Below are 16946 nucleotides of genomic sequence, written 5' to 3'. Positions count from 1 at the left end.
GCTTGTGGGCACTTCTCCTAAGAGCTCCGGTTGGGGCAAGGTGATGGGGGTAGCCTGATTAGCCATGTCTGGCCCCTTATCCCACCACCATGCTTGTTCTCCAGGGATTCCCCTATCCTTGCTGTCCTGGGGAACAGCAGAAGCCAATGGCGGCTGGGCTGGGTTGGGCTAGGTAGGATTGGAGCAGGGCCTTTGATGGGTGTGACACTGCAGCTCCTGTACATTATATGCTATTTCAGTGTGGATATGAGTTCCCCAGGACCACACAGCCATCAGTAGTCACATGTGAGCCTTGCAGGCCCAAATTTTTTCCCTCCCACTCCATTCTATTCCCTGCTCAGGCAAAGCCTGGAGTGAATGCTGTGGGAAAATGTGCCCTGTCTCTGCCTGAACAGGACTTACTCTGCACAGCCTCTGGGACTCAGTGACTGACAGAGCCATGAATCAGGGCAGAGAAGAAAGCTCATTGCTAACTTGCAGGTGTCAAGAGCTGCATGCCCATGGAGAGGGCAGGAAGGAGCTCGTTACTGGCAAGCCAGGCTTCCGTAGTCTCACTTCCATGGCCTGGAGGAGTCAGAGGTCTCTGGCCCTGTGTGGAAGTGACAGGGGCTGTCTGCCAGATTTAGTCTCAGAGCTGTGGGCTGCTTTCAGTGTAGTCAGCGTAATGCTGCTGCTGCTTATACAGAGGATAAGAACTCTTGGCACTTGCTGATAATAAGCACTTTCCAAGCCTATCTCTCCAAGTGCCCTGTGAAGGTATTTCAGCTCCACTCTACAGATTGGGAAACTGAGGCACAGAGCTGGGGAGTGCTTTGCTCATAGTGAGTCAGGGGTAGAGCCAGGAATAGAAACCAGGAGTCCTCAGAGGAGTCAGGACTCCTGGCCCTGTATCCAGAAGCACTTGGGTTCCTGGCAGCATGGCGTAACTCAGCACCAGGTGCATTGATGCCCCTTGAATGTGTTACACTCCCAGCTACTGCTAGACTTGGAGAAAGAGAGAGAATCATCTCTTCTTGTGTCTGATTCTTTCCTTAATCCGTTCACAGCCCAGCGTTTGTGACAACCCAGCTGACTGCTGGGGAAGTGATTAGGGTATCACAAGCTGTGATGTGAGCCATTGCTGACAGCACCAGGCAGGTGCGGAGGAGGCTCTTTAGGAAAGGAGAAAACTTCTTCCTCTTCAAGTGAGCTTAGTGCTGGTGAAGGTTGTTGGATTGACAGCCTTGCAGGCTCCTGCATGGGCCATGGCAGCATGGGCTCCCAGACTACAACTCACTGGTACTATATATATGATTGTGCCAACCACCAGCAGGGCCCCGACATGCTGGGCACTACACAGACAGGCCCTGCCCCAAGCTAGACACACAAAGTGGGTTACAGAGAGGGGGACAGCACCTTGTCACAGGTCAGGAGAGTGAGGACTAGAAGCCAGATCTCCTGGCTGCTGGTCCTGCCTGCTGGAGCTCACTGGCACAGCCTGGCCCGATGAGAGCAAAACCAGTAGGGAGGGCAGTTTGCACCTTGCCTCTGTGCTGGGGCTGGCAGCCAGGGAGCCCAGAGCTTGGTGGCTTATGGCATGCATGGTGGACCAGGAGTGAAGCTGAGCTGCTCAATGCACACAGGCTGGGTCAGAAGGGAGTGGAAAGGAAGATGGCTTCAACAAACACCCATCCTGTTCCAGTGGTTTTTTCAGCTAAGAGTCTTGGATAATAGTCTCATGCCCAAGGGGGCTGGACCCACACCGCTGTATCCCTAGGGTCCTGCCACACAAAGCGTTAGTTTTACATGACTTGAACAGAGCCACAATAAGGGTCTGGGGGCAGAGCTACAAATTGAGCACAGGAGCCCAGAGCCCACTCTGTGCCACGCCACAGTACCCATAACCCACATTTGCTGGCTGTCAAACTCTAGGCACTTTTCAAAGCGGGGTGCATATCTGCCTCCATATGGGGCAGACAGACAAATGGAAGCCAGGATATGGATACCAAATAACTTGCTGGGGTGAGAGCTCAGAGAGCTAGGATGGGTCACTCCCTCTCCTGACCCTTGCCCTTGGGCTTTCTTTGTGGGACAGTGCCAGGATCCAGACCAGGCTTTCTGACATACATGGCAGCCTATTTAATGAGTTTTTGCTTACCTGTTCCCTGCCCTCAATGCTGTGTGCTGGGCTCCGCCTGCCCCAAAGCCCCAGGTGGAGGCAGAGCAGGTTTTCTTCCCCCACCCCTCAACATCAGTCTCCCTGTGTTTCACTCAAGCACAGCCCAAAGGTTAAAGGCTCAGCAGAGCTGGCTGGAGGCAAGCCAGGCATTAATTACCGCCTTCTCATCATGTTTTACAGCTGACATCACAATTCACTGGTGCTCCCAAGCCCTGGCACTACAGTAATGAGTCCCAGTTCAAAGATTTATTTATTTATTACTTTATCTTCTCCAGTTATTTGGGTCTGAGAAATCTGGAAATGCTCTTCTCCAAGGGCTCCCCTTCATGGTGGGGAAAGGGGTAAGGGCAGGTATGAGCAATTCATATACTCCCAGGAGCAATGCCCTGCTCCACCCTCCCTTTTGGAGACAGAAATCTGAATCTGACCTGACACAGACCCAATGCCTGACCCCTGTTCCTTTCTCCAGAGGGAGAACACAGGTTTGAAGGAAGTCAATCAGAAGGAAAATGCCTTTACAACCTCTAAAACTCCCTGCTGCAGGAGATGTGGACAGTGCATCTGGGTTGAATGGATGGCGCATGTGCTGGCTGACAATCGTCTTTGTGAGGCTATCCTTCATGGAAACAGACATCACAGAGGCAGCATCTTCTGACTCCTAGTTCCCAGGTCCAGTCTCATGAATACACTGCTCTCCAGAGGCTCTGGAGAGAACCCAGGAGTGCTGATTTCCAGTCTGCTCTCCCTGCATGGTGACTCCTAGCTAGTCTGACACCTGCTTGTGAAGTACCCTGAGTACCTGATGAGAGATGACTTAGCCTGGCTGTCTGGTCAGTTTAGAATTGGACAAATGGTGCTAAGGGTAAATCCAGTCTTTGCCTTCTGTCTGTACCATGCCAGCTGACATGACTTCATGGAGGAGATGATCTGGATCTCCCTCTAGTGGGACAGTTGGCAGGGAGACCACTGGCTTCATAGGGAGGGAGCTGCAGCATAGAGATGTCTTTTCCCGGTGGGTATCCAGGCTGTTGTGCAGGTGGCTGAGCCAGTGATATTCTGGCTGGCTCTTAGGAATTACAAGCACCTGTCCTGGCTCTACAGCTTTAACAGAACAGGGGTCAGATCTTCTGGGGTCTCTTTCTGGCTTGGGGTAGGCATGTGGATTGGGAGTCAGGACTCCTGGCTCTGCTGGTAACTCTGTCTGTGACTGGGGCAAGTCTCTTCATACCAGTTCCCTACCTGCATAACTGGCTAAGAGCATGTACTCCCTTTCACAATCTGTTGTGTGTGGTCCTTGAACACGACAGCTGTTCATGGCTGCACATCTTACTTTGGCCAGACCTGGCTCACGAGGCCTGGTCTTTCACTGGATGTTTCTTCACTGGCTGTAGTGGCAGCTTGGCTTATTCTTCCCTGTATCTTCTAGGCTGTTTGGCTTGACTGACATGAGCTGTGGGAATCAGCTCTGGCAGGGTCACTTTAATTTGGGTGAGGGCACAGGGCTAGCAGGATGGAGACTGCAGTTTTGTTCCTGTGACTGAGTCTCTCTCTGGCATGGGGCAAGCTGGTTCCCCATCTGTGTAGTGGGGTGATGATCTTTCTTCCCCTGCATGGTGTTTGCTAGGGGCTATGGACCTAACTGTTACCCAAGGACCCACCCCTCATTAATGCTTTTTGTATCATCAGATACTTAACTCATAAGCACTATAGAAAAGTAATCAGTGAGCACTGTCCATCTTATACACTGTTCAAGGCTTTGGGGAAAAATGTGCCCCTGTAATTACCGGTATATACAGGGCACATCCACATGTGATGCTAAGTCATCATAGCAACACGTTAGGGTGATGTAGTATCTGTGGGCAAAAACTGTGACACCACAGCTATGTCACCATAGTGATACACTCCCTCAGTATAGCACATTGCTACAGCAATGTAGCAACTAAAAAGAACCATGTGCTGCACACATGGTGCAGTATCAGCTGTTACTGCGCCATCATTTGCTACTTCCAAAAGGAACTAAATGATGGCATAGTAACAACGGTACCATAGGAGCACGTGTAGAGGTGCTCAGTGTCTCCTGATGCCTACACACACGGAAGCAGGGTTGAGGCTCCATAGACAGCCTTGTTTTTTAGCAATCCCTGTCCTGCAAGGGCTTGGCTTGGTGACCTTACTACTGTACTATTATTTAATGGAGTTTTTGTGGGCAGTCTCCCAGAATTTAAAAGCTCAAACTCAAACTCCCATATTCCATCCTGTGGCATTGCATGGGCCTGCACATGGCTCAACTGGTGAATCAGAGCCTCTAGAGTTGTGACTAGAGCTCATAGACCTCTGCCACCAGTACCAAGACAGTCTGTCTTGGTGGCAGTAGGTGGCTGTCATCCTCTGTGAAGACCAAGACTCAAGGGATACAGAACATGTTGCTAGGGCATTTCACAGGTATCTGCTGACAGTGGAGGGATGATGAGGCTCCAGGACCTTGGTCTAGAATCTGGAAAGGGATCTGGGCTCTAATGCACACAGTTTCTTCTGCCCATTCCCCTATTAGCTTGACCACTTCTCTAACCGATCCCTATCCCAGTCCTGCCTCTAAGCCTCCACTGGCTCCTTGTTCTAATCCCATTCTTCTCACCTAGTAAGGCCACATCTTCACTTCTCATGCTTTTGAACCCAGTCTCAGAGTCACCCCTCCAGACTCCTCATCCCAATTCTAGGCACCCCACTCCCACTCCTAGTCTTTCTTACTCTCAGTCCCTTCCAATACCTCCAACTCAAGTTTCTTTTTCTTTTTCCAATCACAGTTCCCTCCCCAGCTCCCAGGTCCCTCCCACTCTTCCATCTTGAACTCCTGTTGCACTCGTCTCTCTGTTCATTGCCAGTGGCTCCCTTTTCCAAACTTGTCATCTACTCTTAGTGCCTTTGCCTCCCCTGGATCCTTGTCCCAGTCTCCCTGCCCAGCTGATCTGATTTTCTTATGCAAAAGTTACCTCCCTGACCCTCAGAGCAGGACCTTCCAAATTCTAAGTCCCTGCTCCAAAGCATGAGGTCACCTCACAAAACTCAAATGGGCTTTCACACAACAAGGACACTCCTCCAGAGAGATAGATTGCACTTTTGAAACAGCCACCCAGATACCATGCAAATAATTACTGCAGTACAAAAAGAAAATCCCCACGAAACACACACCATTAGTTATGACATACCATCCTTCCCTGGAACCTATATGAAAAATCCTCTAACAATTGCAACCCATACTAGAAAAAGATCCATTTCTTAAATAAATCTTTGTAGAACCACCCATCCTAGTCTTTATATAAGCATTGAACCTTGCTAAACTCTTCACCAGAAGCAAACATCCAATGACCCAAACCACACCAAATGGATCTAGACCACGCTAGGACAAGAAAAATAAAACCTGCCAACACATCTCCACCAGTCCCACAATAACTACACCACACAACAGAACCACCACCATTCCTGGATCTTACACCTGCAACTCCAGAAATGTAATTTATCTCATCCAGTGCACCAAATGCCCTGATGGAAAATATGTAGGAGAAACCAAACAACAACTGCGCACCAGAATGAAGGCACACCGAAAATCTATCAAAGACAAGAAGACCCAACTACCTGTGGGTAGTTCTCACAGTACAATCACTCCCTCTTGACCTCTTACTTCCAATCCTCAAAGGGAACTTACAGCACACCTTTCATAGACGAGCCTGGAGGCTTCATATCATAATCTACTGGATACAAAAAAATCATGGACTTAATATAGACATTGGATTTATGACACGTTACAACCTGCCTGACATCTAGCACCCCAGACACGCTTGTTTTAAATTTGCTTCTTTTCTACCTTGGAGAACACATCACACCAGCAGAGTCTCCCTATGCCTGATGAAAGGTGTTTGTGTCAGAAAGCTTGAAAATAACTTTTTTCCAACTTTTTAGTTGGTCTAATAAAAGATATCACATCTGCCCGAATAACCTTGCCTGCCTGAGGACACTGGAAAAACTCACCAGAAAGGCTTTCATTGTTAGAAAACAACCCAGTTTTCCTAGCCTCACTCTTGATAACTTCTGAATTCTTCTGGATGACATTTTCTAGAAAAAAATAATGTGAGACAAGTGTTCAGCATGAGCAGTTAATGTTTAGCAAAGTTATAAGCAACTGGGAACAGGGTCTCATGATGGGAAGTTTCTGGCACTACCCTTCATCATAGGCTGAGCTCCCAGCCCTGCCTATAACAGGAAGAATGTCCATAAAATGTCAGCAAGGAGGCACACAGGGCTCACTGCTCTTGTATGAAGGGTTAGGGTACACCCAAGCCTTGGGGAGAGAGGGAGCTACTGCTGATCTGCTCCTACCCATCAAGGTCAGTTCTGTGTTTCCAGCCTCACATGACTTGAAGGTGCAACAAAACAAAAGAGAAAGAGATCTTGACTGCATTCAATCCCAGTGGAACTCTGCAGCAGTGCCCTTGGGAATTTGAAGGGGCATAACTCAAAAACAAAGGCTTGACAGTTATATGGGTGAACATAAGCATAAAGCTAAACCCAACTGGTGGTGTGAGGATTTGGTCTCTCAGAAGCCAGGCTATCAGCTAACGGGCAGCTCACAGCCACTGAATATAACAGCCAGTCATGAATGACTGATGCTGGCTTCAGAGTTAGTTTTGTTGGTAACGTGGGAAGTCACTGACTTATCTGGGACCACCTCTTAGCCCAGTTTTTGCAGGCACCAGACATAATAAATCCTCAGGGATTAGTATGATACTGAGCAAATGAGCTGTGGTCCACAGGGAAGCATCTCCTACTGGAGCAATGGATTAATTGTCTCAGCTGGGGAATAGCCTGCTTCACACATGTCTGGTCTAAGATAGCGGGGATATTTCATAGACATTAGGGCTGGAAGGGACCTTGGGAGATCATCGAGTCCAGCCCCCTGCCCAAAGGGCAGGAAGTCAGCTGGGGTCATAGGATCCCAGCAAGATAAGCAGCCAATTTACTCCTGAAGGTGTTCAATGTAGGTGCTTGAACCACCTCCGATGGCAGACTGTTCCAGACCTTGGGGGCTCGGACAGTAAAGAAATTCTTCCTTATGTCCAGCCTGAAACGGTCTTGCAGGAGTTTGTGACCGTTCAACCTCGTTATCCCTTGGGGCGCTCTGGTGAACAGACGTTACCCCAGATCCTGGTGTTCATCCCTGATAAACTTATAGGTGGCCATCAGATCACCTATAAGGGGATATGCAGGCCAGATTGAAGCTTGCTCTCCTGGCTTCCCTTGGATGCTTCCTTCCCTGGGGTACCAGGCGTGGCATTTGCTCTTGTTGCTCAGGAACAATAGAAACTCTGGTGGAGCTGTAATGGGAAAGTGTGTCGGGGTGGGAAAGGGTCAGGAAGAAGCTGCCCAGAGTAAGACAAAACAGTGACCAAAAGGGTAGGGGACTGGGTGGGAGAGAAACCTTACAATCTCATGCATGTGAGCACATCAAGAAATAAGGAGCCCCTGCAACCTGAAGGTGGGGGCTTCTTTAACTACAGGTTTGGATGGTCTCAGACTTTGCTCCAGAGCATGCATCCAACCCCTTACTCACTTTACAGGAAGGGATGGAATACAGGATAAGAAGCCTCCCTTTTCTGGAGTCAGTGGTAGACATTCCAGCAGGATCCACTCAGCCCTTCCTCTTGCTGGGTAGCCTGACTGCGCCATGGGAAGCCTGTTGTGGATGGGCTTCTAGCATGACACCTTACAAAACTGAATAATTAAATATTCACTGGGCCAGAGAGAGAGAGGGAGAGAGAGAGAGAGAGGCTGGCTGACTAGCTGAGTGATACCCAATGCTGGTCTGCGAGAGCAGGGGCAGATCCAGAGGAGGTGCAGTTGTGCAGCTGCACCCCCCCTTTTTCATCTAAAGTCCCCAAAGCATGTAAAAATCCCCTCCTTTCCCTTCCTGCTCTGAGGTACATCCCCCCTGCTTCTCTTTCCCCTGTCTCCCATCTGCTGCTACTGCTTTCTTAATTGTCCAGGGGCTGGAAACGCTTCAAAGCAGACCTGAGTGCCAGCCGGGCTGCACAGGGGTGGGCTTACTTGGTAACAGTGACAGCAGCAGAGTCAATGGGAAGGCGGGTACCCTCTTCCTGTGCCTGCTCCTGCATGGATGGGGCAGGGTAGTGAAATCCTCCTTACACCCATCTCCAGTGCTACTACTGCCTCTGTCCTGGCTGAGCCAGCTGCTTCCTAGCCTGGCTGGAGCGGGCAGGAGGGGCTCTGAAGCTTCTCCCACCCTGGGATACCTGGGAAAGCAGTAGCAGCAGGAAGGTGAGGAGGGGAAGGGGAGGGAAAGGGATGTTCTGCTGTTAAGGATGGGGAAGGGGAGGTTCTTAGTTGCTTTGAGGGCTTTAAAAAAAGTCTCCAGAGGCTCCAGCCATGGTCTGCCACATCTGGGGCAGCGGGGCAGGGGACAAGGAGGGGAAGGAGACTGGGGGAGGTGGTGCAACCACCCCTGCAGCACAGGTGCCTTCTCCCGCACCCCCCTTTGCCAGATTCTGGACTCACCCCTGGCAGAGAGCTGTGGCAGTGCTGAGGCTGTGTTTGCTGTATATAGGAGCTGATCTGTCCCCTGAATGTTTCTGTGGCACCAGCCTGCACTGTCCTGCAATCCTGGGCTGCTCTTGCTTCCTGTTCAGGAAGCAAGAGTCACCTCTGCAAGGCTCAGCATATGGGCTAATTAGGTCTGCTGAGAGGAGTTTGTGTGGTTCCCTTTGCAGGTGGGCTACAGGGTCAAAAATGTTGAAAACCACTTCTTTAGCAGAGTAGTTAGAGCATGCACCTGGGAGGATGGGTTCTGAGTTCTGCTTCAGGGACTACTTAGTATAAAATATCTGACCCTCCATTGGTACAGGCCTGGAAACAATGTCTTCCTACTCCTCAGATGAGGGTACACATCACTCAGTTGTAGAGTCCAGCGGTTTCTCCCCCTCTCACTGGCCCAATGGATCTTCAGCTTTTCCATGCAAAGTAAAGCAGCTTCAACAGGAGGGACTGAAAGTGCCCATATCAGGACAGGAAGTGCACAATCACACACCCCCAGCCAGAGAAGGGCAGGGCAAGTAGGTGTTCCATGTCCTGGGGAGGTGCTTGAATCTCTTAGCTGTTGGATTAAAGGGTGCAAGGAATGTGTTGTCATCACCACCACATCTTTGTGAGACAGGGCTGATATAGGTTTCCAGCTCCAGGAAGGGCTCAGGATCAAGGAGAAGTGCCTTCCCCAGACAGTGAGGCTGTGTCTACACTAAACTGCATCTGCCACCAGAAATTCAGACAGCAGGTGTCCCTGTCAAGCTACCAGAGCTACTGGAGCTACTACATGGCGGTGGCAGCTCTATGCAGCTTCATTCAGCAGCTGGGTCCCTTGAGAGCGTGGTGCATTCCAAGAAGACACCAGCCGCAGAATGGGATGCACTGGCTGGCTGAAGATGTGAGAGTATCTTCATACTAAGTAGCTGCTGAGCAATGGCTAAAGCCTCATTCCACTTGGTGGGGGTAGTGTGACTTTGGTGAGAGCAGAGTAGAGGGCTCTCCCACCACCGAAGTTTTCAGTTGAGTATAGTTACCAAGGCCTGCCAGGAGAATGCTGGCACTGTGGAAACGTTGGGTGTGGGGGGCGGCCAATTTTGGGACTAGTTCAATGGGTCATTTCACTGAGGGGGCGAGGGCAGAGTCCTTACTGCTCTGTGGAGCAACTTCCTCTGAAACCATTGCACAGGAGACCACTCCACATGATAGACCAATAAACTGAGCAGGGGCGTGCAGCCATCTGGAAGGGACTGCCCACCAGAACCTAGTGAGGCAGATGAGGGTAGAATTCAGATAGAAAGAATCACACCTTGGGATAAAGGGCTGAAGCAGTGGAGCTTGGAGGAAGGTCCAGAATACTGAACTCCAGTGTCATGCCATTTCCTCTTACAGAAGTGCCATGCTTAATGCTGGAACAGATAATGCCTTCCCATTCCCTCCTCAGGTGAGAGAGGACCTTCTGTTCAGCCACAGAGCAGGTGATCAGCCATAGCAGGGGCAGAGAACATTTGCCCTCATCTGGAAGATCAGTCAGGACCCTGGGCTGTCAGAGTGGTAGGTATGATACCAGGGTGAGTGCTCAGTCCTTGGCCTGATGACTGAGACTGGCAACTTCAGTGATGGGCATATTTACCTCCTGCCTTAGCCTGGCTTGTATCCCAGGTAACATCTGGCTGGACTGCCCATTGTCATGGCATTATTGTGAGCGCCCCCTGCTGGGCAGCCACCTAGAGGTGAACAAGAGGAGTGCAAACTGTACTGGCAGATGTACAACTCCCCAGTTGAACTCATGGTGCTTTACAGAAAGTGCCATGAGTTAGACTGACCTTCCCAACCCAACAGACGTTCACTGTTGAATAGGGTGGCAGGTGATCAAGTTCCACTTGGAGCTGATCTGGGGAGGGAGGCTGCATGTTTACAGCATCTGCCCCAGCCCTACCTGCCTCTCCAAATTCCTGGTGCTGTCTCAGGATGGGAGTGGGGGACCTCCTTGAGGGAGGTCTGTTTTGGGGTTTCCCCAGCTTGCTCTGGAGAAGGGAAGGTGGGTGGATTGGAGAACTCCCACCTTGGGGGGCGGTCTCCAATCCTCCCACCCCACCCTCCAAAACTGGCTGGGCAAACCCCAGACTGAACTCACTCCCCCCACTTCTCCCCCTCCCATTCTGAAGACAGTGCTGGGAGCAGGGCTGACACAGCCCAGCCCTGCTCTTGGTACATGCTGACAGACATTAATGAAGGCACGCTGCTTTGGAGTGCCTTCATCTGAACCCGCATGAGGGTTCAGAATGCCATGCAATCTGGCATTTTATAAATGCTCTGCAGCCATGTACTTCTGTCAGTGCATGGCAGTAAAGCACCTTCAGTGGCCAATCATGCGACAAATGGTCATGTCTGTCAGCATGCTTTGGGACTCATGCATTTGTAGGCCTCTCTCCCAAGGCTCCCAGCACAGGCTATATCTGTGGTGGTTGGTTCCATGGCATGAATATCTGTCCTTGGAGAATGGCATCAAAATGCACCACCTCACTGCAGATGGTCACTCCTCAGTTGGTGTGAACAGCTACGATGTGCTGCCCCCATTGATCTCCACTGGGCCAGTGCTCAACAGGCAAAAGATCACAGTCCCTTCACTTCTGAGATTCAGGCATTGATGCTCACCAGGGAGCTGAACTCCTTGACTCAGTGGCCTCATTTCTTGCCCTATTAAAACTCCTCTGGGTCCCAGCCAGCGGCATTTTCCTTCTCCTGTGACAGACAGTGCTAAACAGCCACTGTGGAGCTTCCAGACAGAGAGCTGGAGCTGAGGAGGAGCAGGTCAATGCTGTGGGAGTGCTGCCTTCTGCACCAGGTGCTACAGCCTGACCCTTCTGCACAGCCACTCCTGGAATCCACACTCCTGAAGCCACAGCCCTCCACTGGCTTGTGCTCTCTCCCAAGCTCCACTTTTAAAAAGGGAACAGCCTCAGTTTCCTTTCTCCCGTTGTGAATAAAAAGAGTGGCTGAAGCCAGCAGAGACCCATTTTATGTCTTAGCATCAGAGGGTCAGTGGAGGTCACTGAGCTGGCTCCCAGGCATACCCTCTGCCCTGGGGTTCTGACCATGGGACACTGTGGCCATTAGCTCCCAAGGCTTGACTGTTGATGAGTTAGCAGTGTCTCCCAGCCTCTGCATCTTCCAAGCCACCCAAATGACTGCAAACGGTCCCATTGCTAACCCTTCCTGAGCATTGATACTGTACTCATCCCCAGCTGCGAACTTGGGACCCACCCCTCCAGTATCCCCTCCCCAGGGTGCCAACCCCACTCAAAGCAAACGTACAAGTGTAGCACATGGTGGGGTGGGTTTATTTATTAGCTTGGTCATTCCTTTCATTCAAGCTCTGAGCCCATGCAGTGTGTTGTGATGGGACTTGCCCCGGATGCGGGGTGGTAGATGGATGGATGGACAGAAGGATGGATGGACAGTCATTGCTTTGATCCTCGCTCCCGGTGGGTTCTGGAGAGGTCATGGCTGGAATCACCCCTTCCCACCTTCCCACCCCCCTTCACCTGCCCTCCTGAGGAAGGAACAACCAGAGTAGTACACGTAAGAAGAGACCAGACTCAGGAGAGGTCACAGCTCTTATTTACCATGGATTTGCTCTTATATTGATAAGAAAATCAATTCCCTACCCCACCCCCAGCAAAGTACCCCCAGCACTGGACGACAGACAGGGAGGAGCAGCACAACTGGGGCCTGTCACTGGGACCACAAGGAGCAGGAGGCCAGAGCACAAACAGGCGCCACTTGGTACTTGGGGGGAGGGGGGAGGGAAGGGGGTCCCATTGCCACACAGCACTCCCCAGAAGAGGCACCTGTATAAATATACGCACATCCTGTACATATGTACATGCAAGGCCAGGGGCTCCTGTACTCCCCCTGCTAGCCAGGACAGGGAAAAGGGTGGCCTGGACCCAGCTACCAAACCAAGGAGAGGCAGGGGCCTTCAGGCTCTTGACATCCTGACCCTGCCTTAGCTCCTGCCAGCTGCTGTGCCTGCCTTCCCTCTGAGCTAGGAGCCAAGCAGGCTCTCAGTGCCTGGCATGGGGCTCAGCTGGGATCACACATACCAGAGCAAGCTGATGTTACCAGGAAGCAAAGGTGGATACCTATTCACCCAGGAGAGGAGCCAGGCAGCGCAAGGAGGGACAAGGCATGTGCACTGAACAGGGGAAGAGAGGGCATTGGCACAGATAGGGCAAAGGACCCCACTGGTATCAAGCAGGAGAAAAGAGTGCACTGAGCTGGGGATGAGATCTCAATGGTATGGAGTGGGAGAACTGGAGAGCACAGGTACTCAGTGGCAGAGGGGTGCCAGGGGACCATCCTAGTGCCAGGCAGGTTTCACAGCCAAGTTATAGGGCAGGGTTTCACTTTGGGCAGCAGGAGGGGGTACTCCAGGGACCACTCCCCCAGTTCTGCCCTGGCTCAGCCCTCTCAGCCTTTCCTTATCACCCTCCTTCCCCTGAATGAATGCAAGCATGGACTCTGTGCTTGCATGGGATGCGGGGGAGGAGAGTAGGTGGGTGCCAGGGGCTAGGAGGGGAAGGGTGAAATTACACCCCTTGCCAGCGGCCTGGGATCCTTCCCTAGATCTCTCCAGGGCAGGGGCCCCATGCTAGGGTCCTTCACAGTCCTTGTGGTGTGGGCAGAGCCGAGGTGAGTGAGGCAAGGCTTGTGTGTGTGGCGCTGCTCTCAGTCCGAGTAGATGATAAAGCCCGAGAAGGTGCTGTATTTATTGTTGTTGCCCCCGTGAGCTTTGCCCCCATCCAGTTTGATGAAGACCTCATCACCGGCATCCAGGTGCAGGATGACACTGTTGCTGGCATAGTCATAGTTCTGGTCAGCATCCTGGGCAATGGCGCTGGCCCGCACCTGGGGGGAAGGAGAACACAGTTGTTACTATTCCCCAAGAGGCAGCAATGGGGACCAAAACAGCTCCCTTTAACCAGGATGCCTAAGGTTGTCTAAGACCTGGGAACCGCATAGTACCACATCCTCCTGATCCATCCCTGCCTCCAGGCTTCTGCAAGTGGGCAACACTGAGTCACTTGCATTAGGCCTGCATTTGCGGCAGGACAGTTGTCTCTTGGCATTTTGCAACACATTCACCCCCCACAGCCTTTGCCTTCCGTGTACAGCCAAGGCTTTGTATAGGGGCACCAGACAGAACCTGTCCTTGGGCTTGGCCTCCTACATGAGGGAGCTCCTGCCATGTGCATCAGCTCATTAGGGGGCACTGGTGACACATGCCACCACATTGCATTTGCTCTTTTATTCTTAGGCATTTAGCAAATGCTGCCATCACCTTGCCCCAGGATTTGCATGGTTTCATAAAGCAGGAAAGACAAGTGCAGAACTTAGTAATGCAAGTGCAACTGATCTCATGAGAGGAGCAAAACAGAACTCATTTGATGCCTCATAGCCTCCTGAAATTGTAAGGGGCAGCAGCCCCTGCTGTGCAGCATGGTGGCAGAAACAGCCACTCAGCACATGCAACAGCAGGTTAAAAGGTTTTGTGTTGTTTTGTTTTTTTTGGAAATATGTATAGTTTTATATATATATATATAGTTATATATATACAGCATAGTACCTTAAAACGCATTTAAACCCACGGACCCATTACAATGGTCGCTCCTGCTCACAGGTGGGTGACCCCACCAGGCTTGGAGCTCACTCTGCCCATAGTGACTCCATATGTGGGGGTAGGGGGGAAAGTCCAGAGGTCACTCATATGGACATGGTGGGATTTGACTTCTAAGAGAAGCAGTCAGGGGAAGCCCACATTCCCTGTCCTGTGTTAAGCTCATCATGGAATATAGCCCAGATTCCTTCCCAGCTTAACACCCACTGGGTCCTGTCCACACCCTCCTCATGTTATGTACTCTGCTCCTGTGGTTTCAACTCCAGGTGGGTGGGCATGAAACAAGGGAAGCCACAGAGGTTTATAGGCACATATTTTCCCTTCTGAGCTGGGGCCGAGTGCAGGCCAGGGAGCTTCACCAAGTTTCTCCTGCACCCTGCCCCAAATATGTCGTTGCTTTAAGGCAGGGGTGGCCAACCTCTGGCCAAAGTGTCACAAGTGGCATGGACAGCCTCTGCATGTGGCATATGGTAGATCAAAAAGGAGACAGACAGAACACTGGCAGACAGGGCAGGGAGCAGAAAACAGAGCAGCAAATTAGACAGAGGAAAGGGACTTGGATGACATAGTTGGGGATGGTCCTGCTTTGAGCAGGGGGTTGAACTAGATGCCCTTCTGAGTTCTTATCCAACCCTAATTTTCTATGGTTCTATGAAAGATCAGAATGGCACTTGGCAAGGGGCTAGGGATGATTTGTGGCATGCCTGCCAAAAAAGTTTGACCCCTACCACTCTAGGGCACCTGTTTTAGAAAAAGAGGCTCTACCTTGGCTTATAAGAGCCAAGTAATGGATAATTCACAGCTGCCCACAGGCTGGCTGTTGTTCAATTACCTTCCCTCTTACAAACCTCTCCTTGTGCATGGAGGGAAAGGTCCCATGGCAATAGAGTACAGTGATGCTGCTGTGAAAAGCAGAAGCAGCTGTCACAGACACAGTGATGCTTGTCACAGTTTGGTGCTCCTGTGCTTTGAGTACAGAGGGCCCTGGATGTGGGGAACAGACCCATATTGGCTGTAGAGAGGGGGAATCACTTCACCTAACAGCCTCCCCCCTTCCCCCTACCTAAGTTTACTATCTAGGGACTCCAGGATGCAGATGAGCAGCAGTATGTTGTGCCCTTCTGTACGGCGTGGTGGCCCCTGTAATCCTGCCAGCTGCACTTGCGATAGCAAAATGCCCTACAGGACTACACCCTGTCATAAAGGCAGTGGTTTTTAAACTCCCTACAGCAACAGCTGCTCTAAATTCAAGACATAGAAGTGATCAGAGAAGGACAAACAAGCCCCTTGGGGCTTTTTGCACCTTCCCAAGTGCTACTTCCACCTTAGAATGAACTCTTGCTCCAGCTAGCAAGAATGCATTGGGGGAAGCAGGAGAGACAGTGCAGGCAACCTCTTCTCACCACCCCAGGGAGGTCAATGCACAAGTTGGGGAAGATTCCAGCTTTACACATCCTTGCGGACTGGTGACCACAGAAACCTTCAGGTACATAGTAGGCATAAGAAGACTGCACTGCTCATCCAGGTCATTGCTGTGCAACTACCTGCAGAGGCTGGGGGGCAAGGACAGCTCTGAGAGTCCATACACATACATGCACAAACCCACACATCACTTGTGTAGTTCAGATCAACCCTTTATCCTTTTTGCTTGCAGATGCACAGAAAGAAAGTATGACCTTACAGGCCAAGGAAGGGGGTGAAGATCAGGGCTTCTGGGCTGCATTCCTAACACTACTGTGACATATTGTGTAACTGCAGAGAAGTCACCTCTTGCCTGTTATCTTTGCTTTCCCAGCCCTAAAACGAAGGTGATGAAGCCTGCCTGCCTCTCAGAGGGACTGTCAGCTTTGACCCAGTAGTGCTTGCAGTACAGTAAGAGATCTTGGCCACCAGACCAAAGACAAGACCACAGCTGGCCCAGGTGCCAGTAGCCTGAGGTCCTACATAGCTTGCCTGCCTATATTCTGCTCTGAGGAAGGAACATCTCCTGACTCATTTTAATTCTAACCACGGCGGCATTCAGGCCAGGGCCTTTGCCAGACCATGTCTTCAGGGAACCTTTCAGTGTTAAGAAATCCTTTGGGAAGGGAATGATGAGAAAAAGGACAAATATTGGCCACTACAGACAGGAGGCTGAGAGGCACTTGCCATAGCCATGTTCAGACAGGCTGGGGCAGTGGAGAGAAAATCCAGGGATTGGACAAATTCTTGGAGGAAAGGTACATCAGTAGGTATTGGGCATGGGAGTCAGGGGGCACATGTACACATGACAGGGATTTAGTCCTCATGGTTTTATTCTATGTCCCCTAAATTGAAATGGTGGGGTTTTAACTGAAACCCACCATTTCAATTTTTCTGTCATGTTAAGGTAAGGAGCCTGATCTTTTTTTTGGTGTTGTTGGAGATGGAGCCTGCCTGCGGCTGGTGGGGGGGAGGCGAGCAACCCCTGAGCCATGGGAGGCCCTGGTTCTTCCCTCCACAGTGGTGGGGCCCCCTGGGTCTGCCCAGGCAGGCTAC

General features: G+C 51.2%; 1 protein-coding gene across 1 annotated transcript in view; it reads right to left on the bottom strand.

Annotated features, from left to right (window-relative positions):
* Positions 1–12881: 12881 nt before the first annotated feature.
* C1QL1 (complement C1q like 1) overlaps positions 12882–16946 on the bottom strand; it is a 41428-nt gene continuing 37363 nt past the window's right edge. Inside the window, exon 2 of the mRNA XM_090041179.1 lies at positions 12882–13660. Coding sequence (XP_089897305.1) covers positions 13481–13660 — 180 coding nt within the window. The 3' untranslated portion in view covers positions 12882–13480. The remainder of the gene's footprint in view (positions 13661–16946) is intronic.

This window comes from Crocodylus siamensis, chromosome 4 (genome assembly GCF_052110815.1).
Source record: "Crocodylus siamensis isolate JL-2025a chromosome 4, ASM5211081v1, whole genome shotgun sequence".
Taxonomy (NCBI): domain Eukaryota; kingdom Metazoa; phylum Chordata; order Crocodylia; family Crocodylidae; genus Crocodylus; species Crocodylus siamensis.
Note: the sequence above shows the minus strand (reverse complement) of the source record. Positions and strands in the feature narration are given on the sequence as shown.